Genomic DNA, 27,237 nt, shown 5'->3' on the forward strand with positions numbered 1-27,237 from the left:
AAGAGACACACGTGCCATGGTGCATATGTAAAGGTCAGAGGGTAACTTGCAGAAGTTACCCCTTCTTCCACCATTTGGTTCTCAGGATGAAACTCAAATCATCAGGCTTGGCAGCTTTAGTTACTGAACCATCTCAGCAACTCAAGTTTGCTTAATTTCTGCTTTCATTGATACGTAGTTCTAAATGTTTCTTGCTGCCATATATTTATACAGATAGATAAACAGTGTGATGTTTACATGAGAATGGCTTCATAGACGCACTCCCATTTGATTGCTTGGTCCTCAGTTGGTAGACTACTAAGGATTAGGAGGGGTAGCCTTGTAGGAAAAGGTGTGTGACTGGGCTTTAAAAGCCTACACCAGGCCTCATCTCTCTCTTGACCTGCCTCCAACTTAACGATCAGATGTAAGCTCTCAGCTACTGCTCCCAAACCATGTCTGTCTGCCTGCTGCCATACTCTCCACTATGAGAGTCATGGACTAGCCCTCTGAAACTGAAAGTAAACACCTAATTAAATCCCTCTTTTATAAGTTGCTTTGGTCACAGTGTCTCTTCATAGCAATATAACAGTGATTAAAGGAGATAAATGTGCTTGTATACTATGTATTTATATTTGACTGAAATATTCCTCTAAATGCATTTAAAAATTATCCTATTTTTCTATCCTATTTTCTATTTATATCCAGGATAAATTTACTTCATTTAAAAAGTGCCTTTTAGTACAAGAAAATAATATAGTAATGCAAAATGCAGAGAGCCACCATACTGCATCAAGTTGGTAAATCTGCAATAGTAAAACATGACACTGAGTTATTTAAGGGTAAGCTCCCTTGTGACAAGCCTGTTCACATCTGACTATTGACTTTAATAATCAATATTCAAAAAGATGTATAAAGCTTTACCAAAATGATTCCATCAAGTCTGAAGTGGCACCACTGACGTTAGAGAAAGGAAACCACTTTTCCATAAGAGCTGGACTCCAGGGGCTGGTACGACTAAGCTCCTGCTGGGCCCACTCTGGAACACAGGGGGCTAAAAGGACAGAAACAGAAGAAGACATAAGAACCAAGGAGAAAATTCAATTCTTTGTCCCTGGACTGACTCCCTCTCTCCAAAGGGCACGTAAATGCTCATTGTTAATAACAACCGCCATTCTGCATCACTGACTCCTGCAGGTCTATCTTGTCTGCGATAAGGGTGGAAGGGGGTGGGGAATACAAACACAATTTGAAGCTTTCGCTCCTATTATTCTCACAACCTTTGATCTTATTCTGAAATATTCCTCTAAATGCATTTTAAAATTATGCTATTTTTCTATACTAAAAAATTTACTTCCTTTTAAAAGTGCCTTTTAGTACAAGAATAAATAATGTACTAACATAAAAGCAGTCTAAAACCACAGAGCAGAACCATCATGCTGCATCAAGTTGGTAATTCTGACACAGTAAGATACGACGCCGAGTTATAGAAGAGCAGGCACCCTTAGAACAGGCCTGCTGGAGGATGTTTGGAGCACCAGACCAAGCTTCAGGAGGACCTCAGGAATAGGATCGTATCAGGATAAAGAATGGTGGGGAGCCTGGACAGTACGGCATCACGCCAACTTATCCTACTCCACGCAACTGAGCCATGCTAGAACACTCTGGCAAAATACTCAGAATGCTGCTTTACAGTATTCTAAAATAGCTTTCTGACCTGTTTCTAAAGACTTTACAAAGAGCCTACACACACTTGACAAATAAGACAATGTCGCAGATACAAAATAATCCATTGCTTTGGTTAATATGTATTATTTCAAATATGCTAATACATCATCCTACCTAAAAAGCAGCAATTGAATTTAGAGTGAGTTAACATAAACACAATAGAAGAACACAGTACTATCCACTGCCCTCTTCCAGCCCACACTCTTGCCTTCGGGCCACATTCTCTTCCTTGCCACTCGGCCATATCTCTAGAATACCAATCCCAACCTTTCCTTTCACTCCTTTCCACAGCAGCACCTTTACCTCTTATTTATGGAATGAAAAACATGCACTCAGCAGTTTACTTATGAATATAGTGCACCTTTGTCTATTAATTATATTACCGTGTGTGTGTGTGTGTGTGTGTGTAACAATGTGCACATGGAGGTCAGGAGACAACTTTGTAGAGCTGGTTCTTTCTTTCTATACATGGGTTCCAGAGATCAAACTTAGATTCTCAGGCTGGGCAGCAAGCATTCTTAGTCCCTCTGAGCCATCTCCACAGTCCTCACGGTTCTTTTTGTAATTTTATGTCTGTGCGCCACTTTGTGTAGTGCCTGTGACAGCTGTGAAGGCACCCATGATCTCATTACAGATGGTTGTGAGCCGTATGTGGGAGCTGGGAATTGAACGCAGGTCTCCAGGCAGTAGTCAGTGCTCTTAAGCACTGAGCCATCTCTCCAGTTCTCATGCAGCCTTCTCCACCCCAAGCTTTAAAATTAATTTTTCAGTGTATAAAATATAGGTTTCACTGTATTTTCATTCATTTAAATTTTTTTTCATTGGGACTTTTATCATGCATCATTGAACCCTGTTCATATTTATCACCCCTTCCTAACCTGTCCCAATTCTGCTGTTCCCCTTCCCACCTCCAGCTTCCATGTCACATATATATGTATGTATACAGAAAGACAGGGCCCACATGAGAGAAATATAGAATATTTTGTCTTTTTGTACATTGTTATTACCCATGTCCCTCCTGCTTTTTTTAATCTCCTTCTACTTTTATGTCCTATCCATCTACATGTATAGTCATAAACTATATAGTAAGAGTCAAGCTTCAAAAAAAAAGCCAGGCTTGGAGCTGGAGAGATGGCTCAGTGGTTAAGAGCATTGCCTGCTCTTCCAAAGGTCCTGAGTTCAATTCCCAGCAACCACATGGTGGCTCACAACCAACTGTAATGACGTCTGGTGCCCTCTTCTGGCCTGCAGACATACACACAGACAGAATATTGTATACATAATAAATAAATAAATATTAAAAAAAAAAAAAGCCAGGTTTCATCTTATGACGACTTTCAAAGTGTTCTAGAGCCTTCAGCTGAAGGCCTTCGGGCTTTCTAAAACTAGAAACTTAAACTGCCTATAGCGTATAATAGGGCTTGCTTTTATCTGTCTTACGACATCCTAGGGTTCCACTACCTGCATGATGGAAAGGGCTGGAAGAGAGACTGCAAACCACCTCATGCCATGCTAATTACTGGTGGGAAAACTTACCAGAAGAAACAGGATCTTCAGATAAATTATGAACCTGATTCAGTACACTATCTACAACATCTGAGAAAAGGGACGTCTTTTCCTGGGGGCCTTCAGCTGTCTGGAGAAAATGTCTCTGAAATTCAGCTTCTTTGGCTCGGAACACTGTGAGAATCAGAGCATTGGCAGAGAATGGGGAAATAACTCCTGTGATGGGGGGCCAGCCTTCACCAGGATCCACACTGGCAACCTGCAAAGAAATGCTAATTAGTCGAGACTATTATTGTCAATATGCCTAAAAGAATGTAGCCTACTAGGAGACAGAACAATCGTCGGCTGACAGTGGCAGAAGAGAACTCACAGTTACTAATTATACAGTCCCTAAATCTCAACCTATAAGGAAAAGTTTACAGTGCCAGTAATATTTACTATGTGCTTATTGTCTCTGCATCCTTCCAATTGTATTTGCTTTATTTTAATAGTGAGAAGCAGGAAAACAAGATTTATTCAATTGGGAAATAGAATAAAGAACTCCTGGCCCACTTTCCTCAAGTCTAGAATATGGCAACCAAAGTAAGCACAGCTATATATACATGCATTACACGTTTGCCGAATCTTACAAGCACTCAATTTAAAATGATTATCACTTCCACTTTATAGGATGGATTGAAGCTTAGGAAAAAGCTCCTTGTTCAAGGTCACCTGTTGGTGTAAGAAAATGCTACTAGGTACACCTGACTTCAGAACAAAGTACTTCACTGTGAGGCAATAAATCACTGAAGGATTTAGCCAACACAACATCTGAGCCGTAGAGCTGAGAACTAATCCAGATGCCTGACTCCCCAAGCTTGTCTACCTATTATAACCAAGTTTTGTATCACATTAGTAATAACACAATAAAGTGTTCTTTCCACTGGAACATGCAACTCTTAAGACAGTTCCCACAGATCTAGAATCTTCCTCTAGAATCTTTTACCACAGGATCCAGAATGAAGATATTTCCCTGAGATTACAAAGGCAAAGAAAAATAAGGAATTTGAGAGTAATTTCAAAATAGACATCATAGTTGGGTGTGGTGCTACACAATATTTATCCTAGCACTGAAGGGGCTGGGGCAGGCAGATCTCTGACTTCAAGGCCAGTCTGGTTTACAAAGCTGAGTTCCAGGCCAGCAAGGGCTACAAAGTGAGACTCTGTCTTAAAAAACCAAAGCAAAAGGAACAAAAGAAGCCACCATTTTAAAGTCAAAGTTGGATATATTTGCGTTCCTTTCAGAAGACAGTTCTAAGTTCGAGTACCTATTAAGTTATTATATTTAATTTTACATTATACAGCATTTTCTTAAATAGATTAAAATCAAAGTATATTACAGAATATTTAATAAATAGTGAGAAACCACCCATCATCTCATTCTCATTCAATACTCATTGGGTCAACTACCTTTTCCCTATGTAAATTCAGGTTCTTTAACTTAACTGGATTCATAATGTATGCAACTTCACAAATGGTTTCTTCACTAATAATCATTATTTCTGCCATGCTCCAGTATAAACAGCATCATCTGAACCACCACCAGTTTCAGTAAGAGCGATCAGGTAGGCGATCCTTGGCATTTTGTTAACAAGCTTGTCCCATCTCGCCAGTGCTATTGACAAGAATCCCCGACGTGTGGAGGACACCTACCAAATGGAATTCTTCAGCAGTCAACCTGCTTACCAGCTCCTGAAACAACAGCCTTTGAGCCCCTGGACTTTGTAGCATCCAGTTGTCTGTGCCTAACTCACTACTCATTGAGAGAGACCACTGGGCCACTGAGCCTATTAGAAATATTCGGATTGGCTTCTGGAAATGTCTCTGATGCATGGCTAAGGGCTCTAGGGAGATTGTCCATGTTTCTTGAATTTCTTTTCCTGGTAGAAATAAAGAATATTAAAATTTTAATGTATGAAATAGTTTCTAAAAGAGATTTCATAGCAAGAATGAAAAGAATCAGATTTCCAGTTGAGACAGTGGGTAATGTCACTCAATTCACACTTCAACCCTTAGCCTGTGGTCTACACGCTATCAGAGGAGGTACACAATGGGTATGGTACCAGAACTTCTCAATCACAAAAAATAAGACTCCCTGACTAGTGTGGTGGTAAATGTCCATAATCCCAGCACCCAGGTGCCTGAGGGGGAAGATAGAGTGGCCTAGGCAACATACTGAGGTCCTGTCTCAAAGAAGACTCAAAAACAGAACTGGAAGAAAAAAAAGCCTACTTTGGTAAGATCAGAATATGGTTCAGTGGCAGATAATTGCTTAGCATGTAGGCTCTAGGTTCAATATCAAGGTACCAGATAGAAAAAAAAATCTTATAAAAACTGTATTATATATTATCTTCATAATTCCAAAGGCTGAATGGTAAACTGCTTAAACAAATGTACTCTTTAAATTTTTTTTAAATTTATGTGTTAGAGTGTTTATATATGTGTATGTATATGTACATACATGTGCCTGGTGTTCTCAGGTCAGAAGAGGATGTTATGTGTTAGAGTGTTTATATATGTGTATGTATGTGTACATACATGTGCCTAGTGTCCTCAGGTCAGAAGAGGATGTTGCATCTCCTGAAACTGGAGTTACAGATGGTTGTGAGCCACCATGTGGGTGCTAGGAACCAAGCAGGTGTTCTCTCCAGCCTCCAAAAATACTCTTAAAAATTCTTTAAACTGGCCAACTCTTGAATCATACACCTAGAATCCCACCATTTAGGAGGTGGAGGCAGTATGACCAGCAAGCAGTTCAAGGCTAGCAAGTCTGAAACCAGCTTGAGATCTTACCTCAAAAACAAACAAAAAACCACAAAGAAAAAAAAAAAAAACACTAAAAATCCTTAAGCTGAGCATAATTACAACATAGTTTAAATTATCCATCTCTATGCAGTATTTCCCTGTGAATACAGATGTATTCAGAATGAGCTTCACCACGTAGTAAATCATATGGGAAAAAAATTGTGAGGTTGTTGGTTTTCCTGGTAACAAGAACTGTTTGAGGATTTTGTAACTTATTTCTTCTGTAATCATCCTCTTTTTATATGATCTCTAATTTATCACTTTCTTCTACAACGCAATGTGCTTGGGTATCTGAACAATATTACCCTTCTTTTTCGGAAGGGCTGAAAAGTTCTTGTGATTATTCCCTTGTTTCTTTCACATGTGCACTGGCAGTCGTACTACAATTCAGTCTTCCTGTGGTGTCTATTTTGCTTATGGATTTTTAAAATTCTTTCAGTGAAATTGAGTACTGGCTATAGGAAATGCTAAAGAAATTGGAAGTATGCCTTGAGGAAAAAAAATAAGATTCTTTTAAAAAGCTATTTGCTTACCTTTAACAGGGAGAAACAATGTCCCTTCAGTCTGGGGAAATGAGGCTTCATACTCAGGAGAATTATAGAGTAAGCAGTTTACAGTGGCATCTATTGGCAGAGCTGAGATCCACGGGGAGAGGTGAGGTTCATGTGACAGCTTGTCACCACTCTGCAGTACCGTTTCCCTGACTTTAGTAAAACCCAGGCTCCAGGTTTCGGATGGCAAGATGGTGCCTCCTCCATGGTGGAGCAGTTCACAAACCGTCCAGTACCCAACATGGTCTGGGGAGGCCCACAACTAAAATGAACATGACAAAGAGTTTAGGTTAGTGTAAATTAAGCATTTATGAATAAACTAGAGGAAATTGGGGAAAAGTTGATACAAACATTAAAGGGTCAAATTATACAATTAATGTGTCTGTTGAACCAAGTTCAAATAACAGCTAGCATCTATTACTACACAGTCATAATTACCACACAACATTCCTTCAAGAAAACAGAGTACTGGGGAGATGACTACCAATAAAGAGCTTGCCTTATAGGTGTAAGGACTTGAATTCAAATCCCAGAACCCAGGTTAAAAAGCCAAGCACAGTGACACATGCTTTTAATCCTAGCACCGAGAAATAGAGTGTTTATCTTTAGGGCACACTGGCTGGCTAACCTACTTGGTGAGTTCCACTTGAGCAACACTACCCAAAATTGCCTACTGCCCTCCTACACACATGAAACACAAATGAATATAAACTACACAGAAAGAAAAGATTCTTTTTTAAAGTAGCCCTCTTTTTAGTGCTTTTCATGTTTTATTTATATGCATATATCTGTATAAGTATATGCAGTGTATGTGGGTGTCCTCAAAGGCCAGCTAACACTACATACAGTTATGAACCGCCCAACATGGGTGCTGGGAACCAAACTCAAGTCCTCTTGGGAGAGCAGCAAATACTCTTCAGTCCTGGGTTGCTCTTCCAGAGGACCCAGATTCAATTCCCAGCAGCCACATGGTACCTTAAACTATCTGTAACTCCAATTCCAGGGGATCTAACACCTTTTTCTGAACTGCAAGGGCACCAAGAGCACAAGTAATACAGACATAAATGCAGACAGAACACAACCAGTCCAAGAATGAAACCACCTTCATGTTTGTAAAAATGACACTTCCATGGACTTTGATGGATCAACTAAATGTCACAGCTCTTGGGAGGCTAAAGCAGGAAGACTGAATTCCAGGACAACCTGAGCTATACACCGGTCTCAGTTTTAGAAACAAAAAACACAATATATTCTGAAAGTATTCTTTCAGTTGTGCACACCATTTAAGTGTTGTAACAGCAAATAACACTTAATTCATCAATTAATCTGTTATCATACATGCAGTTCACTGCTATGTGGAAGGAAGCAAACTAGCTCAGATATCACTGTTATGACTTTTTTTTTCTGCCAAAAGGATAGAAGCAAATCTATTGAAACTGCTTCAGCCAAGACCAGCTTGGAAAGGTGGAGTGGGGCTGTTTGCAGATGAAGGCAAAGCTTAATAGAGCATGTTGACTTTTCATTTACATGTATTAAATATATATATAATTTATCATGTGTATGTATATATGTGTGTAGATATATATTTATAATTTATTATTATATGTATATAGGTGTTTTTCTTGAATGTATACACCACTTGCTTGCCTGGTGCCGTTCAGAGGCCAAAAGAAGATGTCAGATCCCCTGGAAGTGGAGTTACAAAAGGTTGTAAACAAGGAGCAGGGAGATGGCTCAGTGGTTAAGAGCACTGGCTGCTCATCCAGAGGCCCAGGACCCAGGTGGAAGCCACAACTGTCTGTAACTCCAGTTCCAGGGGATTCAATACCTTCACATAGACATACAGGCAGGTAAAACACCAATGCACATTAAAAAGCAGGGCGGTGGTGGTGTGTGCCTTTAATCCTAGCACCTGCCTTTAATCCCAGCACTGGGGAAGCAGAGGCAGACAGATATCTGTGAGTTCAAGGCCAGCTTGGTTTCAAAATAGCCAGGACAACACGGGAAACCTTAGCTCACAAAAAAACAAAAACAAAAAGCTGTAAGTCTCCAGGTTGGTACTGGGAATTGAATACAGATCCTCTGGAAGAGCAATCAGTGTTCCTAACTGATTAGTCATCTTAACACTTAACATAATTTTTATTTGTTTTTGTTGTTCCTTTTTTTTTTTCAAGACAGGGCCTCACTGTGTAGCTCTAGTGAGTCCTGGAACTCACTACATAGACCAGGCTGGCCTTGAACTCAGAGATCCACTACACCCAGATTTAAAAAATGTTTTCATTAGACCTGGAGGGATGGCTCAGCAGTTAAGAGTACTGGCTGCTTTTCTAGAACCAGGTCCACTTCTTGGCACCCACATCGCAGCTGGCAACTACCTATAACTACAGTTCTAAGGAATCTGACACCATGTTCTGGCCCCTGTAGACATACATGCAGACAAAACACCCATACGTAAAATAAAGCCAAATAATTTTGATTAAATCTTGGAGAATTTCTTTTAATGTATTTGATCATATTTACCTCCCATTTCTTCCCCCTAAATCTTAACATTCTGTATGATTATTGCTGACTTCTCATCTCTAGTCTTGCTATTTCACCAACTCCTGGTTTAGAGCTGTGTATTCTAGGAAGTGGAAGCTCTCCTCCTGTGTAAATCACTGTCCAAATCTTCTCATTGAACAGAACAAAACCTATGACTCAAGCCAGACCTGGTGGAGCAGCACTTCGCCTTCCCAACTCTGTTCTCCCCAGTGCTTCATGGAACCCCAGATCCTAGTCTTTATATTTGTAATGTATAAAGTTCATTCCCAGCTCACACCCTGGGAATGAACTTTGTCTGGGAATGTTCTTCTCAAGCCTTCACGGTCTTCCTCATTCACTGTTCAATTCTGCTAGGAAAGGCCTTCTTCCCGAAGGACACCTCTAATACACTGACCACCTGCCTGGCCTCACCCTCACTTCTTTTCTTTGGAGCAAGTTTTGAAATCATCACTTACTTGCTCATCTGTTTAACACATCTTCCACACTAGAAAATAAACTATTTTAGGCCGGGCGGTGGTGGCACACACCTTTAATCCCAGCACTCAGGAGGCAGAGGCAGGCAGATCTCTGTGAGATTAAGGCTAGCCTGGTCTACAGAATGAATTCCAGGACAGGCTCCAAAGCTACAGAGAAACCCTGTCTTGAAGAAAAAAAAATAAAGAGAATAAACTCTATTTTAGTCACCGCTCTACTTTAGCGGCTTGTTAATTCATATCTTTAATAAATAATGTAACAGAAATAAAAATTAAACTTTATATATATTTTCACCTTATAATTTTACATATATACATATGAAAGAGACCAAGAGGTCAAGGTTGAGATTTTTGTTTGCTTGCTTTTTTGGGGATAAAAATCTTTCTATGGAGCCTGGCTAGGCATGAGCTGTGACAATCCTGCCTCAGCTTCCCATAGGCCATCATCATTGAAGTGGTATTTTAGAACAGATGGAAAATGACAGACGTGTCCAACTCGAACAGAATAGACACAATTCTACATGCCACAACCACAAAGCGTTTTTGGTTTTGTTTGTTTTGGAGACAGAGTCTCTCTCTACAGAGCCCAAGCTGTCTGGAGCTCTCTATGTAGCCTTGAACTCAGAGAGATCCACCTGCCTCTCTCTGCCTCCTGAGTGTTGGGATTAAAGGTGTGGGCTGGGCGGCCACCACGCCAATCCAACAACAAAAGTTAAGACAGGTTTCTACAGCTTTAGAAGAGGGAGGACTAGAGGTGCAGGAAGACAGGGCAGCACAAGACAAAACAAGCAGTCAAGATCTGTGACCTGAGCCGGGCTGTGGTGGCGCACGCTTTTAATCCCAGCACCAGGGAGGCAGAGGTAGTGGATCTCTGCGAGTTCGTGGCCAGCCTGGACCACAGAGTGAATTCCAGGGCAGCCAGGACAACACAGAGTAACCCTGTCTCAGAAAAACCAAAAAAGAAAAAAGATCCGTGGCCTGGCCGAACCAAACTTCCACATGCTGGAACAAAGTACTGTGCAGGAAAACTAAGTACGCGAAAGCACACAGCTACCAAAGCGCAGAGGCTCTTCCACACTCGTACTTAGTAAATACTCAGAATCTACTCATTTTCTTGGGGAAAACGGTCCTTCTTTGGGACCCGCAGGGGTCTCTTTCGGGAGGGACGCGGGGTCATGATACACCGTTCATTCTGGGTCTATGGCCCTCTACAGAGCCTGCCAAGTTCTAGCTGGATCTAGTCCTGGATCCGAGACCGCTCTCACCTTACCTTGGACCGCTCGGTGTTGTCCACCCAGTACAAGGTTATATTTCGGGCGATCATGACCTCCTGGACCCTCTTAGGCAGCACCTTCTCCATCACTTGCTTGGGGGTTAGCGGCACGCGTTGGGCCTGAGCCTCGCACCCGGACACGAACTGCAGCAGCTCCCTCTGCGAGTGCGGACAGGGCGCCAGGAGGAAGACGGCGTTCCCAAAGCCCCCGAACGCGGTCTGGGCCTCCCGGGCCTCGCTGTCGGCGTCCAGCAGTCTCCGGCCGCTGCTCCGCAGGATGGGCTTCGTGGGCGACGTGATCTCCGGCCGATCCCACTGATAGTCTAGCAGCGTCTCCATCAGGGCGCCGTGCGTGTGGGTGGCCCTGGGCGTCGGGCCGGGCAGGTGGGTGCCGGGAGCGCGATCCCTGAGCCTGGCCTCCAGCTCCTCCTCGAAGTCTTCCCAGGAGCGGCTCCCCAGCTCGCGAAAGTCAGACACGCGGGAGGGTCGGCTCCGGGCCCCCTGGGAGTCGAAGAACTTGAAGGCCCAGTGGACCCGGGCCAGGCCGAAGCGGCAGCTTAGGTAAGTGAGGAGGCGCAGGGCGGCGCGCCGGGCCGGGCTGTGGCGATCGGCTTCGCCCGCGGTGTCCACCAGCAGCAGCACTTTGTGACAGCAGGCCATCTTCGGCCGCCACCGGGCTCACCCCCGGCCGCGCGCTGCCCTTCCCGAGGCAAGGCACTCTGCTCAGTGAACCAGCGCCATTGCCCGCTTCTCTAAGGCTCCGAAGCCTCCCGCGCTTCGCGACAGCTGCCGCTATTGGAGGAGCTGGTTCCCAAGTTTGCTTCTTATTGGCTGCGAGCTGAACGTGAGTTACGTAAGCACTCCCATTTTTAACCCTAACTGGAAGGAGTGTAGAAAAGCTCCGTTTGATTGGTGAAGGATGTGACTGTGGGCGGGGCGATGAATTCCGGGGGAGAAACTCAGTCCTCATTGGCCTGAGCCTTCGTTTTAAAATTTAAAGAGGCGGTACTTCGGGGGCGTGTGCGTGTGGGAGGCGGGGCTTGTTTCCTGGGACCCCGGAGCCTGGGCGGTGTGCGGGCCAGGGTTTGGCGTGGCTTGGGTCAGACTCTCTTTAGACTACTCTGAAGTCTTTAGGGAACAGAATCCGATGACGGAGGCTTTAGTTTTTTTCCGTAAAGATGAATTTCATAATCTCCACTCTCGGGAAGCGGAGGTAGGAGGATCGAGGGTTCCAGACCAGCCGGGCAGCAGGGAGTACAGTGGAAGGGATGTGGATCCTGTGAAGGACAGGAAGCCAGGGGAAAGGTTTCCGGGAAGGAAGGGAAGTGACAGGATTCGGGGTCCTAGGTGGAAGAATTCGATATACGGACCACTAAAGGAGTCAAAATAGAAGCAGTGAGATCCACGAAGAGTCTGCAGAACATCTGGGAGGCTGTCTTACAAACTAAGCAAACAACCAACACACCAGAGAGTACCTAAGTCAGTTATTTGGGTGCAAAAAAAAAATTATACCAGGACGTCTATATTCCCAGAACCTGCCTTTAAAAAAAAAAAAAAAAAAATCTTAACCCTCATCCATTCAATAGATGCTAGTGTTTTGTGACTTTTTGTTTTAAACTTGTTTTTGTTGTTTGTTTGATTGTTGTGACTTTCTCTTGTATCCCAAACAGGCCTCAAATCGGTGATGTACCTTGAACCTCTCTGATCACCCCGCCTCCGCCTCCCCAGTGCTGGATTGCAGGCATGCCCCTATTAAATCCTGTTTATGGGGCATTGGGGATCAGATCCACAGCTTTGTGCATGCTGGACAGCCAAGCACCTGTACCAACATCTCCAACAGCCATAGGTGTTTCTTTTTCTTCTTTTTAATTTATGTATGTTGGGGGATGGTTGCTGGTGATGGAACCCAGGGCCTGGTAGGTACCTGTTGACAATGCTCTCTCTCAGCCTCACCCCTGGCCACTAGATACTACTTATTTTATTTATTTATTTTTAAATCTTAAATGTATGAGTGTTTTGATATCATATATAGGTACCATGTGCGTGCCTGTGGACAGAGATCAGAATATGACGTTGGATCCCTTGGAACTGAAGTTACAGATGGTTGTGAGCCACCATGTGGGTGCTGGGAATTGAACTCCAATCTTCAGCAAGAACTAGTTGCTTTACACCACTGAGCCGTCTCTTCTGCCCCTCCTATGAGTTTTTGTTGGTACCAGATTAAGGGATTTAGAATTATCTGATTGAGTGTTAACTTAAAATTTCTTTCCAAAACAGGGCACACAGCCTTGTAAAATTCCTATAATAAAGCCTCACATTAATGTTAATAATTCAATCACAAATAAACACATAAAAATAATATGACACCATTCCTAGAATACCAACTGTATATTGAAGAAAAAAAAGATAATTCAATCAAATCTGGGTTCATTCCCAGTATGCATTGGTGGCTCACATCCATTTATAACTACAATTCCAGGAAGTCTGATGCCCTTTTCTGATTGCCATGGATACCAGACATACGTGAAGTGTGTATACATACATGTATGAAAACACTTATACACATAAAATAAATATTTTTAAAGTCTCTACACATAACTTGCTTATTAAATATACATATTATTGGGAGCTGTGCAACCTAGTTTCAGACCAATATATGAGTACTTGTCCACAGGTCTCCAGATGAGGCGCAGCCCTCGGGGACAGTCACTCGGCAGAGACCAGCAAGTGGACTATGGTGCAGAATACTGCTGGGGCCACGTGGCCTGCATACTCTCTTCTCTCTTGTAATATTGATGATTCTCTTGGTGGTTTTAATGTCATTTTGTTGATCATGCATGAGACAGATGTGATCATTCCTGGAAATCCCATTTTTTCTCAAATATTTTCCCCTGAAATTCTTTAGGAGCTGATGTTTCTCAAATTTCTTGTCTGGGGATGCCAGCTATCACTTCAGACCCTGGGAGCTGTTCTGATTCTGAAAGGCAGATCACTTTTATTTCTATAAATATACTTTAAATGGGATTGTTGTTTTGAAAATGTGTGCCTATGTTTATCTCCTTTAGTTTTGTAAAGACAGGATCTGGCTCGGTATTTGGCCAAGCTAGCAAAATGATAAGTGTTGTTTGTGGTTTGAAGATGTTTCGATATAAAAGTTGGGAAAATACATACTTGACATATTTATTTTTGCTGGAGGTTAACATTGAAAAATGAGAAAAACTTGTTTGTTATTATGGAAAAATACGCTTGTTTCTTCATATAAATAAAGACGACTAGAGCTATTCAGGGCGATCCACTTGTGTGAAACTCATCTTGTGGTCGGACAGTTCATTTCTTAGCACTGACACCCCTTCCCCATCTCAGCACCTGAATCCAGGCTGCGGCAGGACCACAACAACATATGTTGGGGATACAGATTCAACACCTTTCTATGTGTATTTTTTTAAAAAGATGTAAGTCTGCATGTAAGCCTTCATGCCAGAAGAGGGCACCAGATCCCATTATAGATGGCTGTGAACCACCATGTGTTTGCTGAAAATGAACTCAGGACCTCTCTGCAAGAGCAGCCAGTGCTCTTAACCTCTGAGCCATTTCTCCAGCCCCTCTGTATGTTACTTTTAAAAGATTTCTTTTATTATGTTTAATCATGAGTAGATCTTTATATCTGCGTATGGGCATGTTCACATGAGTGTAGGTGCCCATGGAGTCCAGAGGCTTTGGGTCCCCTGGACCTGGAACTACAGTTGTGAGACGTCTAATGTGGCTGCTGGGAATTGAACTCTGGTCCTCTGGAGACCAGCAAGTGCTCTTAACCAGTGAGCCATCTCTTTAGCCCCTCTAATGTAATCCTGTGTTCTTAAGGGGAAACATCAAATAAACGTGGAGACTATTGGTCTACACTTTATGGCAGTGACTTTGGACCAAGGTTCCTGGGGGTGCGGGGAATGTTGAACCACGGTTGTGTTAAAAATACTTTCCAGGTGTGGAGGAGCTAAAAGTAGCTGCCCACAGATTGCAGGCTATGATGATAACTTCGAGGTTTAGGGCCTGAAAGATGATAAAAGAGTAGAGGAGTAAGGAAGTGATGGTAAGGAGGGGGCAGAGTATCAGGCTCTAGTCAGGCAACGTGATTAAGATGCCAGCTGGACCCCCATGATGATTCGTCAGCTTGATGCTACCTAGAATCACCTGGGATGGGTATCGGTGAAGGACCGTCTACTCTGGATGGGCCTGTGGGCCAATCTCTGTGGGGTTGTCTTAGTGAAGGCAATGAGTGTGGGAAGAGCCAGCCCATGATGGATGGCATCATTCCCTAGGCAGAAGGGTTTGGACTATATGAGTGAAAAAACTCTGCTGGGCGCCAGCAGATGGGCATGCAGAAGTTCGTTTCTCTTCGCTCTTGACTGTTGACTGCCTCGAGTTCCTGCTGCCTTAAGTTCCTGTTGCCTTGCCCTAATCTAGACTTGTGAGCTAAAAATAAACCCTTTTACCTCCTATGTTGCTTTTTGTCAGGCTATTTATTTTATCGCATCAGCAGAAATGAAACGAGGCTAATTCCCCAGGTGGGAAGGCTTCAGGTGTGCTGTTAGATAGGCGAGTATAGAGAAACAGGGAAAAGCTGGGGCAAAGAGGTAACTTGGAAATGATGCGTACCTAGCTGCCATTTAAAGTCCTATGCCTGGATGAGCTCCCCTAGGTGTCTCATCGTCAGGTGAGGGGGTCAGGGGATGGACTGCCATCTGAGTTGTGGGTGTGAAGAATGGCAAGGACAGGTGCTTCCTGATTCAGATAAGAAGGCTGGCTACACAGTCCCCATGGCTGACTCAGATTTGCTGGCTTTGATGACCAGTAAAATGAATCCTCAGTCAGTAAATTGAAAATCGGTGGTAATACGGACCTTCAATGATGTTACAAAGCTTTTGGCTTCGGTCGGGCAGAGCTAAGCCACTAAGAGCTCCCTTGGGCAACCTCGGAACATCCAGACGAGATGGAGTCATGTAGATATCCATGTCTCTGTGTCAGAACCTAGACTGGCACTTCCCAGCCACAGTTTTTGGACAGCTGAGTTTTTCTTGAGCTTTGAGATGATTAGGGCCTGCTGGCCTACTCCTGCTGCCCTGAGCAATCACATACACCTGTGTGTGACAAAGTACTATTGCTACAATGGCTTGGGGTAAATTTGAATTTCAGGCTAACATTAAGAATAATAAAATTGGGTGAGAGCTCTGTGGTTAAGAGCACTTGCTCTTGGAAAGGACCCAGGTTTGATTCCCAGCCTCCACATGAAGGCGTCCTGCCTCCTCAGGCACCAGGCATGCACATGGAGGCATCCCGCCTCCTCAGGTAGCAGGCAGGCACATGGTGCACTGATGTGCATGCAGGTAAAACACCCACACACACAAAATAGTAAAATAAATTTTTTATAAAATTTTTATTAATTTATTATGTATATATGCCTGCCTGCCAGAAGAGGGCACCAGATCTCATAGATGGTTGTGAGCCACCATGTGGTTGCTGGGAATTGAACTCAGGACCTCTGGAAGAGCAGCCAGTGCTCTTAACCTCTGAGCCATCTCTCCAGCCCTAAAATATTTTTTTTAAAAAGGACAATAGACTAAAAATATTCTTTTTTTGTGATCCAGGGAGATGACTCAGTGAGAACGCACTAACCTGGTGACCGGAGTTCAATCCCCAGAACCCCACAGAAAGCCAGAGCAGTGGCTGCCTGCAATCCCAGCACTCCCACAGCAAAACGGGAGGCAGAGACAGGAGAAGCCGCTGGAAGCTTGAAGGGCTGCTAACTTGAAATAACAGCTAGGTGGAGACAAGCGAGACCCTGCCTCAACAGGGCTGAACGAGAGAGTGACTTCCCAAAGCTGTTTAAACCTGCCCACGCGTCCAGCAGGAGCTGTGATGAAACTTAATCTCACTGACACAGGAAGCAGGGTGCTTAGGTAGGAAGTGAGATCTTCAAAGGCCACCCCAGTGACCTACCTCGGTCCACAATCAAAAAAAAAAAAAAAAAAGCCACCACCGAACTTGGGACTAAATGCTCAAATACGTGATCCTGTGTGGACACTTCATTTTCAAACCATAACAAGCCGTGTCTTTCTCTTTGTAGCCTTACCTAGCAGAATGCATATTCAGTAAATTGCGTTAAAATATTACCAAGAATTTATTTCTCCTGTTAGAATAGCAGGCCGATATCATAAAGTGCCACCAGGGGGCGACGACAGCTCTCCATCACTGGCTCTGACTTCTGTTTCACACAAAATTGCTTGTCCTTAATTTGCCTAAGAAAAGCAGAAACCAGGGGTTTATTGAGATCCTCCCCGCAATATCCCTCAAAAGACCTTGGGTGACTGAGAGGCTGCGTCTGGGACACGTGAGTCTCCTTCTTTTGGAGAAAGCTGCTTCCTTCTCTCCCCCACAAAGAGAAGAGAAATCAAGTATTTTTAGCACCTAGTGGGACGGTCGGGATGCTGGGCCGCCTTATGGTGATTCTGGTGCTATTTTCTTCTTCCTTCTACACACGAGGGAACTGAGGCTCAGACTAATTCTCACAGCTAGCAATAGAGGCCCAGGACTGGGTTTAGTCTCTGCCGAAGTCCTCACTGCTTTCCCCGAAAGACGCGGACCCTCAACCCTCATCTTCCCCGCCCCCCCATCCAGCCAGCATCGGGTGGGCATTTAGTGCTCCCGTGGCTGGCAGCGGATACTAGCTAGGGAAGTTGTGTCTCATCCCTCCTGACTGCACGTCAGCAAGCCTGTGTCATATGCCTGTCCCCACCTTTCCTGAACGGGAGCATTATCTACGCTGGCCTTTGAGAGCTCGGGGAGTTAGGGGCCAGGACTGTGTAACTTCAGGCACCTGTGCAGAGTAAATTTCCAAAGCCTAAAAATGGGAGGAGCGGCCATGAAGAGATGGCTCAGCACTTAAGAGTCCTTTTGCTGATCTTCCAAAGGACATAGGTTCAAATCCTAGCACTTACACTGCAGCTCACCGCTATCTGTAACTCCAGTCCCAGGGGATCTGATGCCCTCTTCTGGCCTCCTCAGGCACCAGGCACACAGGTGTTGCACAGACTTACCTACATGCAAGCAAAACATCCATACACATAAAAATAAATAAAAATTTATTTTTCAGTTGCGTGAAAGAGATTGCTCAGTGGTTTTTAACTTTAATTTTAATTTTTAGTTTTCATGTATATGTGTGGATATGTGCATATGAATGCAGTGCGCTCAAAGACCAGAAGAGGGCGTTGCATCCCTTGGGGCTGGAGTCACAGGCATTTGTAAGCGACTTGATGTGGGTGCTGGGAGCAGAACTCAGACCCTCCGTACACACTCTACTGAACCTTCTCTCCAGCCCCCTCCAACCTTGAGACCGAGTGCTTAGAAGGGACCTGGTTTAGACAATCTGATGGTGCCACCTTTAAATTTGTAAGTTTATTGCATTTTATTTGTATTTGTTGTTATTGTTATGGAGGTTTTGAGACAGGATCTCACTCTGTAGCCTTGGCTGGCTTCACTCGTCCTGCTTCTGCTTTCCATGTGCTGGGATCCTAGGTGTGAATCACGATGCCTTGTGAAGGAGACGCCCCAATAGTGGGGCTTCCTCCCAGACCCCAGATTAGACACAAACCACACTCAGACACCTAAGCCGTGGTCGTTAACTCTTAGAGAGAAGGAAGCAAAGAGAAATAGCATTCTAGGTTTTTCTTTTTGAGGGGGGAGAGGGAGTTCTGCTTGTTTGTTTCGGTTTTTGTTTTAAGAGAAGGTTTCTCCATTATGTAGCTTCTTTTTTTGTTGTTGTTGTTGTTCTTTTGTTTGTTTTTGGGACAGGATTACTCTCTATCAGTCCTGGTCGTCCTGGAACTCACTCTGTAGACCAGGCTGGCCTCGAACTCAGAGATCCACCTGCCTCTGTTTCCCATGTGCTGAGATCAAAGGTGTGTGTGTGTGTGTGTTTGTGTGCCTGGCTGAGAAATTGCATTTAATGAACACTTTCTGAATACAGGACATCAAAGACAAGAGCATTCATATTTAATTCTCCAAAAAAACCTACAGGGTCTTTTAAAATCCCCCATTCATACAGCTTGGAATGGCTAAGTAAATTGCTGAAAGTCTCATGGATGATTGAAGGGACTCCCACTTCAGGGTGTGTGTGGGAGATGCGGGACATTCTTGCAAGCTAAAGGCTTGAGACTCTGCTCTCTTCTCAACCCCACCCCCTCAGACTCCAGTGGTGCCCACTGGGCAAAACCTGTCTGCAGGCTGGTGTGGTCCCAGAATCCTGTGGGTCTGGCCCTCCCTTTTCTGGCCAGGGGCGCAAGCTGTAACTGAGGGCAGTGAGGCATGGCCTAGTCCTGCCTTATCACCAGACACCCCTCATGTCAGGTGACTGTAGACATGACCCGGAACATTGAGGCTGTTTATAGGCATGGAGATTCAAGGGCTAAAAAGGCCTTGGGGAGGCGTCTCCTTCTGGAGGCCACCAGGAGAGGGGCCAGAGCAGATGGGCGGCATGGGACGCCTGAGCAGAACTGAAGGTTCTTATGAGACCAGAGCCCTCTGAAGGAGACCAGACTCCTCTGAAGGCTGTCATACTGCAGAGTTCCCATCCTGGCTCTCGTCAGCCCCTGGTCCTTCCCAACAGAGGACACATTTACTCCAGAGGAAGGGGCTTAAATCCCTCTTGATACACTCCACGGGTTAGAAAGGCTCAGGAAATGAGTGAGCTCCTGGGTGCAGGAATGGAAAAGAACGAGGACCTCAGAAAGCTGGAAGATGGGCAAAATTGAAACCTTCCCCAGTGGGCTATGGCCAGAGCCTGGGAAGAGCAGGGTAAATTCAGCATCCTAGTGTGAGGTCCCACTCCTTAGGAATCCATGCTTCCCCTTTCAGGAGTAAATCCCTGCAACTTCCCACCCTTGTACAGAACCAAGACAGCGAGGGCCCACCCAGCACCAGGGCCCTAAGCAAAGCCTGAATCCCACAGCCTCCGGGTTGTTCCAGAGCAGGGCCTGGGAATCCCTCTTAAATTCATTCTTCAAAAGCATAAACAAGGCAAACTGGGGTGTAGCTCAGTTTATAGAGTGCTTGTCTAGCTTACAAGAAAGCCTTGGGTTCAGTTTGCCCCAGCCCTTCTCCTGACAGGCTCTCTAGCACCTTGTAACCCCCACAAACAGGGTGTAGTCTGTAATCCCAGCACTTGAGAGGTGGAGGCAGAAGGAACAGGAATTCAAGGCCATTCTTAGGTAGGTAGTGGGTTCAAGATCAGCTTGAACCTCAAAACACTAAAATATATTCACATTGTTGCAAACCACCGTCTCATTCATCTCAGGAACTACTTCAGTATTCCATATCACATATCCATATCTTAGAAACTGTGAGCTTCTCTCTCTCTCTCTCTCTCTCTCTCTCTCTCTCTCTCTCTCTCTCTCTCTCCTATGATATGGAAGGCCAAAGCAGTTTTGAACATGAACGGGGGTTGGTGGTTGTGCCATAGTGTGGAAGTATTTACCCCTGAACTGAGAGGTACCCTTAAAATGATGAAAAGCGTCATCTTTATCTTACATAATTTTTATTGCGATTTCAAAAATGTGGTGTTGATCAGTTTTCTCGGTGGTACAGCCCCTGCCTGGCATGCCTGAGGCCCCAAGTATAGTTCCCAGAACTTGGAAAGTTGAAGGGAGGAAGGGGTAGGGGAGAGAAGGACCTGGGGTAGGGAGTGGGGGAAAGGAACAGAAGGAGGGAGGGAAGGCTTTCAAGATTCACGTACAGCAGGGCGGTGGTGGCGTACGCCTTTAATCCCAGCACTTGGGAGGCAGAGGCAGGCGGGTCTCTGTGAGTTCGAGACCAGCCTGGTCTACAAGAGCTAGTTCCAGGACAGGCTCCAAAACCACAGAGAAACCCTGTCTCGAAAAAACCAAAAAAAAAAAAAAAAGATTCACGTACAGTATTGCAGGGAGGAAAGGGGGAGCTGGTCGGGATCCCTGAAACCTGTGAAGGAAGGTGTTTCCAGCCAAAGCGAGACTCAGGGCAGAACATGGGCTCTAGCCAGATTCAGATGTAAGCAGGCGCATTAGGAAATCCCAGCTCCCCACACCTTCTCTAGCTTGGAGAGTTAAGTCATATTTGGACAGGGTCCTTTGAGAAGTGCTACCCATAGCCATAAAAAGGAGGCAAAATTCAGACCAAAATAGGTCCTCTTCAATCAGAGATAGCATGTACATCAAAATATTTTAACATTTTTTATTTGAATTCAAAATTACATGTTGTTTCTACTATTGTCCAGCTAAAGACTGCATGCCAAAACCAGCGTGAGTGATGTTTTATGACAGGAAAGTCATTTCAGTGTCTGTTTGTTGATTTTCAAAATGCCAATCATTTTATTTTATTTTGTTTTGTGTGTGTGAGTGTGTGTGTGTGTGTGTGTGTGTGTGTGTGTGTGAGAGAGAGAGAGAGAGAGAGAGAGAGAAGGTGTCCAACCCAGTAATAAATTAAATAAATGCCATTGTATAAAAGTTCAGATATGCCGGGTGGTGGTGGCGCACGCCTTTAATCCCAGCACTCGGGAGGCAGAGGCAGGCGGATCTCTGTGAGTTCGAGGCCAGCCTGGTCTACAAGAGCTAGTGCCAGGACAGGAACCAAAAGCTACGGAGAAACCCTGTCTCAAAAAAAAAAAAAAAGTTCAGATGTTATAAATAAAATAATGGCTATAATTCTTCCATTGACATTTTGATATATGCTTTTGATATATGTATCTGTATATATAGCTTCATGTTTAAAAAAAGGGCGGGGAGCTAAAGAGATGGCTCAGTGGTTAAGAGAACTGGCCATTCTCTTCCAGATAATCCAGGTTATCAGTGGGCTCTTAACCCACTGAGTCATCTCTCCAGCCCCCAAGATTATTGTTTTTTTTTTTTTTAACAAGCTAATTAAATCACTTAAATTCTTGAAGACCACCCCCCCCAAACAAATCTAACCTATAAATTGAACTCAAAAGTTATTAAATGGTCGGGCAGTTGTGGCATAGGCCTTTAGACCTACGTCTTTGGGAGGCAGAGGCAGGAGGATCTCTATGAGTTTGAGGCCAGCCTGGTCTAGGACAGCCACGGCTACACAGAGAAACCCTGTCTCGAAAAACAAAACAAAACACGTCGTAAAAGTTAGTTAATGTTTCCGAACACAGTACATATGTTTGATGGACATTTGTCTAGACCATCACTTCTTTCTGTAGCTTTCCTTTTACACTTTCTCAAAGTGGAAACCTAAGGCCCTGACTCTAGGTCTGGAGTCCCGGGGAGTCCCGGGGCCTCCCGGGGCCAGGTTGGGGTAATATACAGCAGGGTCCCTTGGGGAAGCACAGAACAAGAGCGGTAAGGATATTGCTGAGCCACAGGCCTGTCCTAGGCCACTGTCATTCCTTAACGCACTCCTGTCAGGTGGGAGATGTCTGCGGTGACACATGCCAGAAGAAAGGAGTAAGCAAAATAGAGGGGGAGCTGGGATTGAACACCAGCGGCTGACCCAACCTTAGAGGTGCTGCCTGCCTGCCGTTTCTGAGCCCCGTGCGTCTAGTCCTGAGTCCTTTCGTAGGCTACTGCCTAGAACCTTGTTTTACCGAAGGGAAGCTGGTCCAGAGGATCTGCGTCTCCAAGTAACCCAGTTAAAACACCACTGGGCATTTCCCGACCCTACTTCACCACCCACTGACCACGCCTCCGCACCGTACTCCCTCCCTCTGCTTGTTCCCCCTCTTCCCCTCACCTCTCTTCCCTCTACCCTGCACCTGCTCAGGGCAGGAGAGAGCCCGCAGGCTGCTTTCCAGATGCGATAGTCTCAGGTGGCTGCCTTTGGGACCCGCAGATTTTACCTTATCGCGATTCAGCAAACCTTTCCTGCCACTTGAGCTCCGACTCAAGGTCACCTCCAGCGAATTCCTGGCCCACTTCATAGACTCCCTGCTATCTATACCTGGAAACCAAGACAGTAAGGTGGGGGCCTTTGAAGAGCAGAGTTCTAGCTTGGAGCCTCTGTAACAAGCATAGCCAGGCTGTGAGAGGCCCAGTAAGTGTGATCCCGGATAACTGGAGCTTCCTTCGAGGCTCTAGGCTGAGCCCCGTAGTCCAGATGAGTTATTTCCTCTCTCTGGGCCTCAGTTTCTCCAACTGGAAAGGCTGTGGTGAGAACAGTGCTCTCCAACTAAAATCCTTTTAAGAGTGAATGACTTGGTGGCTCATGGCTTTAAACCCAACCTATCAGGAGGCAGAGGCAGGTGGATCGCTGAGTTCGAGGTCAGCCAGATCTCTAGAGCAAGCTCCAGGACAACCACAGCTACACAGAGAAACCCTGTCTTGAAAAAAAAGGAGTGACTATGTCGTCCACTGCCACAGCCCTATTAGGTTTGTGACAAGTATTTAATAGATACATAATTTTATAAATTAAATATATATTCTTTGAAAGACCCTCGGAGAAGGGTCTTTCATTCTTCATTATATGATTTATAATTACGCACAATTATATAGTCCGCACAATATAACTGTATAGCTTATATTGTTTTTTCTTTAACTAGAAATTTTATTTATTTTTAAAATGTAATTTATTTTATGCATATGGATGTTTTGTTTGCATGTATATTTGAGAACCATGTGGGTGCCCGGGACCTGAGGAGGCCAGAAGAGGGCATCAGATCTCCTGGGTCTGGGGTTACAGACAGTTAGGAATCACCATCCATGTGGGTGCTAGGAACAAAGCCCGGGTCCTCTGAAAGAGCAGCCAATACTTTTATCTGCTGCCACAAATCTCTCCAGCCCCAAATGTTACATTTTATTTTTTTTTAAATAAAACCTTATATATGTATTATCTTAGGGTTTTTTTTTTTTTTTTAATTTTTCGAGACAGGGTTTCTCTGTAGTTTTTGGTTCCTGTTCTGGAACTAGCTCTTGTAGACCAGGCTGGCCTCGAACTCACAGAGATCCGCCTGCCTCTGCCTCCCGAGTGCTGGGATTAAAGGCGTGCACCACCACCGCCTGACTATCTTAGGGTTTCTGACGCTGTGATGAAATACCATGACTGAAAGCAAGTAGGGGAGGAAGGAGTTTAATTGGCTGATACTTCCAGATCACTGTCCATCACTGAAGGAAGCCAGGACAGGAACTCAAGCAGGGCAGGAACCGGGAGGCAGGAGCTGATGCAGAGGCCATGGAGGGGTGCTGCTTATTGGCTTGTTCTCATGGCTTATTCAGTCTGCTTTCTTACAGAACCCAGGACCACCAGCCCAGGGATGGCACCACCCACAATGGACTGGGCCTTCCCACATCATTCACCAATTAAGAAAATGCCCTACAGGCTTGCCTGTAGCCAACCTCAATGAGGCATTTGCTCAATTGAGGCTCCCTTCTTTCCAACGACTCTAGCTTGGGTCAAGTTGACAGAAAACCAGCCAGAACATATACTTATGTATTAAATATAATTGCTTGCTTTGGTTAGAAATATAAATCAGGCCTGGTGGCACAGGCCAGTCATACTGCCTACTCGGGAGCTTCAGGCAGCAGGATTGGAAATTTAAGGCAGCCAGGTGAGCTAGCTACAGGCTAGCAAGACCCTGTTTCCAGATAGGAAGGAAAGAAAACGGGCTGCGCGCATAACTCAGAGGTAGAGCATTTGCTTAGTGGCATCTGAGAGGCCCTGGTTCAAAACCCAGATGGCTCAGCAGTTCAGAGCGCTTGCTGCTTTTCTAGAGAACCAGAGTTCAGTTTCCGGCGCCCACATGAGGCAGCTCACAACCACCTGTGACTCCGGCTCCAAGGAGCCCGCCGTTCTCTTCGGGCATCCACACGTGTGCCATACACATATGTTTGTTTGTTTTTAAGAAATGCTTACAAGCCGGCCGGTGGTGGTGCACGCCTTTAATCCCAGCACTTGGGAGGCAGAGGCAGGCGGATCTCTGTGAGTTCGAGACCAGTCTGGTCTACAAGAGCTAGTTCCAGGACAGGCTCCAAAACCACAGAGAAACCCTGTCTCGAAAAACCAAAAAAAAAAAAAAAAAAAAAAAAAAAGAAATGCTTACAAAACCATGCCCTGCCATCTCAGGAAGAATCCCACCCACTGCTTAACAGGAGGGACAGGGAAACCAAAGGAGGGCAGGGTGAGGAAGGGATCCTGTGTTCTCCACAGTGCTGCACATTAGAATAGTCAGTGAGCCTGAGATCTACTGTGGAACGATTAAATCAGAACTTCTCAGTGTGGACCTGGCAGGTGTGGACTTTGGTGCTCCCGGGTTCAGATGAATCTGCTGTGCCCTGAGGGCCGAGAGCCACCCTTTGAGGTCAGAGCTTCCCACTTTTCAGTGCTTCTGAGTCCCCTAAAGAGCTGTGCCCTGGGTCTAGTTGCAGACTTTACCACTTATTAAGACGATGACAATTTATTTTTCATGGCTATGTTCACAAACCACCATTAACTTCGTTGCACAACACAAATCTTTTCTATTCCTACCGTTCACAATAAGCCTTACTGGGCTAATCTCACTGAGTGGGGCTCATGCTACATCCGGAGGCTCCAGGGATTTGCAGGGAAAATCCTGAGTGTCTATCTGATGGGGTTTTTCTAAGGTCACATGCTCATTCCTAACCCATCACTATGGACTAGACTATAACATGTCCTAACCCTGACCAGTGGGCCCAGAATAAGCTTCTTGTCAGGGAAAAGGATGGTGGAGCAGAAATCACCCAGTTCCCGGTTAGCTCATTCATTCATGAATTCAAGGCACTGGAGACCTTAACCAGTGATAACCTCTGATTTATAACTCAATTCCTAGAAGTTAGAGAGTTCAAAAAGTATGGTGTGAGCCCACAATCTGGGCTGAGCTCTGCTGGCATAGGCTATGTTCCAGATGTTCCCACAGTGACCTGGCTTCCAGGCCAGGAGTGACAGGTTTCCTATATCTCTACCCTGTTGCCTTTTGGTGCATAAAAGGGCTTGATAGTCACACCCATAGTATGATGGCTTTGGTTCAGTGGGTATTACCAGTGAGAGGCACCTGGAACTAGAGTTGTGTGGGACTTGGCAGAGCCCTTGACCTCGAATAGGCAGGAATGGGACAGATGGAACGCCTCTGTTTATGTATCCACCGTTACAGGTGGGGACAGAGGCCAGCTATGGAGTAGCCAGTTCTAGGCACCCTGAAGAGCACGGGAAGGCAGGACATTCACAGTTCCTCCATGCTCTGGCTCCTTACCTCATGAGGAAAGCGGTAACTAGTTCTCAGGTCTCTTAGGCCATAAGGCTCCAAAGAAGATTTCTTACAAGTCTGGTGGGTGGCAGTCAGCTGTCACGCCAGAGTGACCGTGTGTCCCATTTGCCTGAGGCAATCCTGTTTGCACCTGCTGTCTCCGTGTAATTATTAGTAGTCCCCCTTCTCTGTCCGCTTGAGATGTTGCAGGCCAGGGGTCCCTAGGTAAAGCCCTTGTTCATCCTAGACTGCAAGAAGTTGACAGGAAAAGCTTGCCCAGGAGTTGGGGACAGGAGTCCTTTTGTCTTGTCCTGTTGCCGCCAACCCGGGGGACTTTAAGCATGTCCATTTTTCTCTCTGGTGCCAGTGGCTTCACGTCTAACTTGGGGGGTTAGGTGGGATAGCCCATTATAGGTGGCCTGAGAGTGAGATGCTATCTCGGGGGCGTGGTCCACTCAACCCAAGGCCAATGAGCCTTCGACTCACTGTCCTCCAGGAACCCACCACCTCTCTGTGCCACGGCTCATTTGTGTCTCCCAGTTTCTCTCTGTCTGGGGCTCCAGGCCAAATGGGACCTGATGCCTGTCCACCCACCTCTCTTCCCCTTCGCTGTTCCAGCCAGACTATTTTTTTTAGCCTGCACTGCATAACTGGGTGTAGTCTGGGACAAATAGCTAAGTCCCCAGCAATTTTCTCTCTGTATCCTACCAGGCGATAGAGTCAGGGCTGTCGCTTCAGGGATGTTGCGTTAAGTGCCTAGCTCATGTAGAGATTCTCCAAGGCATTATGACATTTACTTCTCTGTCTTGCTATTGACTACCTGCAGAGCCCAACCCCAGTCCTCACAGGGTCGTTTGAGAACTAAGGGGAGTGATTTGCCCACGTGAAGCTCGGAGGCTTCCTTCCTCTAGCTCTCTGTCGCTGAAAGTTTCTATGAAAACTCATTGCTTAGTTCCACCTTAAATGCCCTGTTTTGCTGTTCTCAGAACTAATGTGTAGGATGCAGCAATCTGGACGCTTTGAATCCTTTAAACACAGATGCTCTGGAGATCTCTATCCTAGCAAGGCCAAGCTGCCAAGCTGACCTTGAACTTCCTTCTCTAA

The 27,237-nt window shown here is 45.1% G+C and overlaps 1 protein-coding gene across 2 annotated transcripts in view; it reads right to left on the bottom strand.

Moving 5' to 3' along the window:
• The window catches only part of Ticrr (TOPBP1 interacting checkpoint and replication regulator), a 37,498-nt gene extending 25,943 nt beyond the window's left edge, over nt 1–11,555 (bottom strand). The window contains exons 1-6 of one of the 2 annotated variants that reach the window (XM_057756363.1): nt 10,893–11,555; nt 6,591–6,870; nt 6,030–6,032; nt 4,906–5,132; nt 3,244–3,472; nt 904–1,033 (exon numbers count right to left, since the gene is read on the bottom strand). In XM_057756363.1, the coding sequence (XP_057612346.1) occupies nt 904–1,033; nt 3,244–3,472; nt 4,906–5,132; nt 6,030–6,032; nt 6,591–6,870; nt 10,893–11,555 (1,532 nt within the window). The remainder of the gene's footprint in view (nt 1–903; nt 1,034–3,243; nt 3,473–4,905; nt 5,133–6,029; nt 6,033–6,590; nt 6,871–10,892) is intronic. The other variant, XM_057756362.1, reaches the window with a different exon arrangement.
• Nucleotides 11,556–27,237: the final 15,682 nt, after the last annotated feature.

The sequence above is a fragment of the Chionomys nivalis genome, chromosome 23 (assembly GCF_950005125.1).
Source record: "Chionomys nivalis chromosome 23, mChiNiv1.1, whole genome shotgun sequence".
NCBI lineage: Eukaryota > Metazoa > Chordata > Mammalia > Rodentia > Cricetidae > Chionomys > Chionomys nivalis.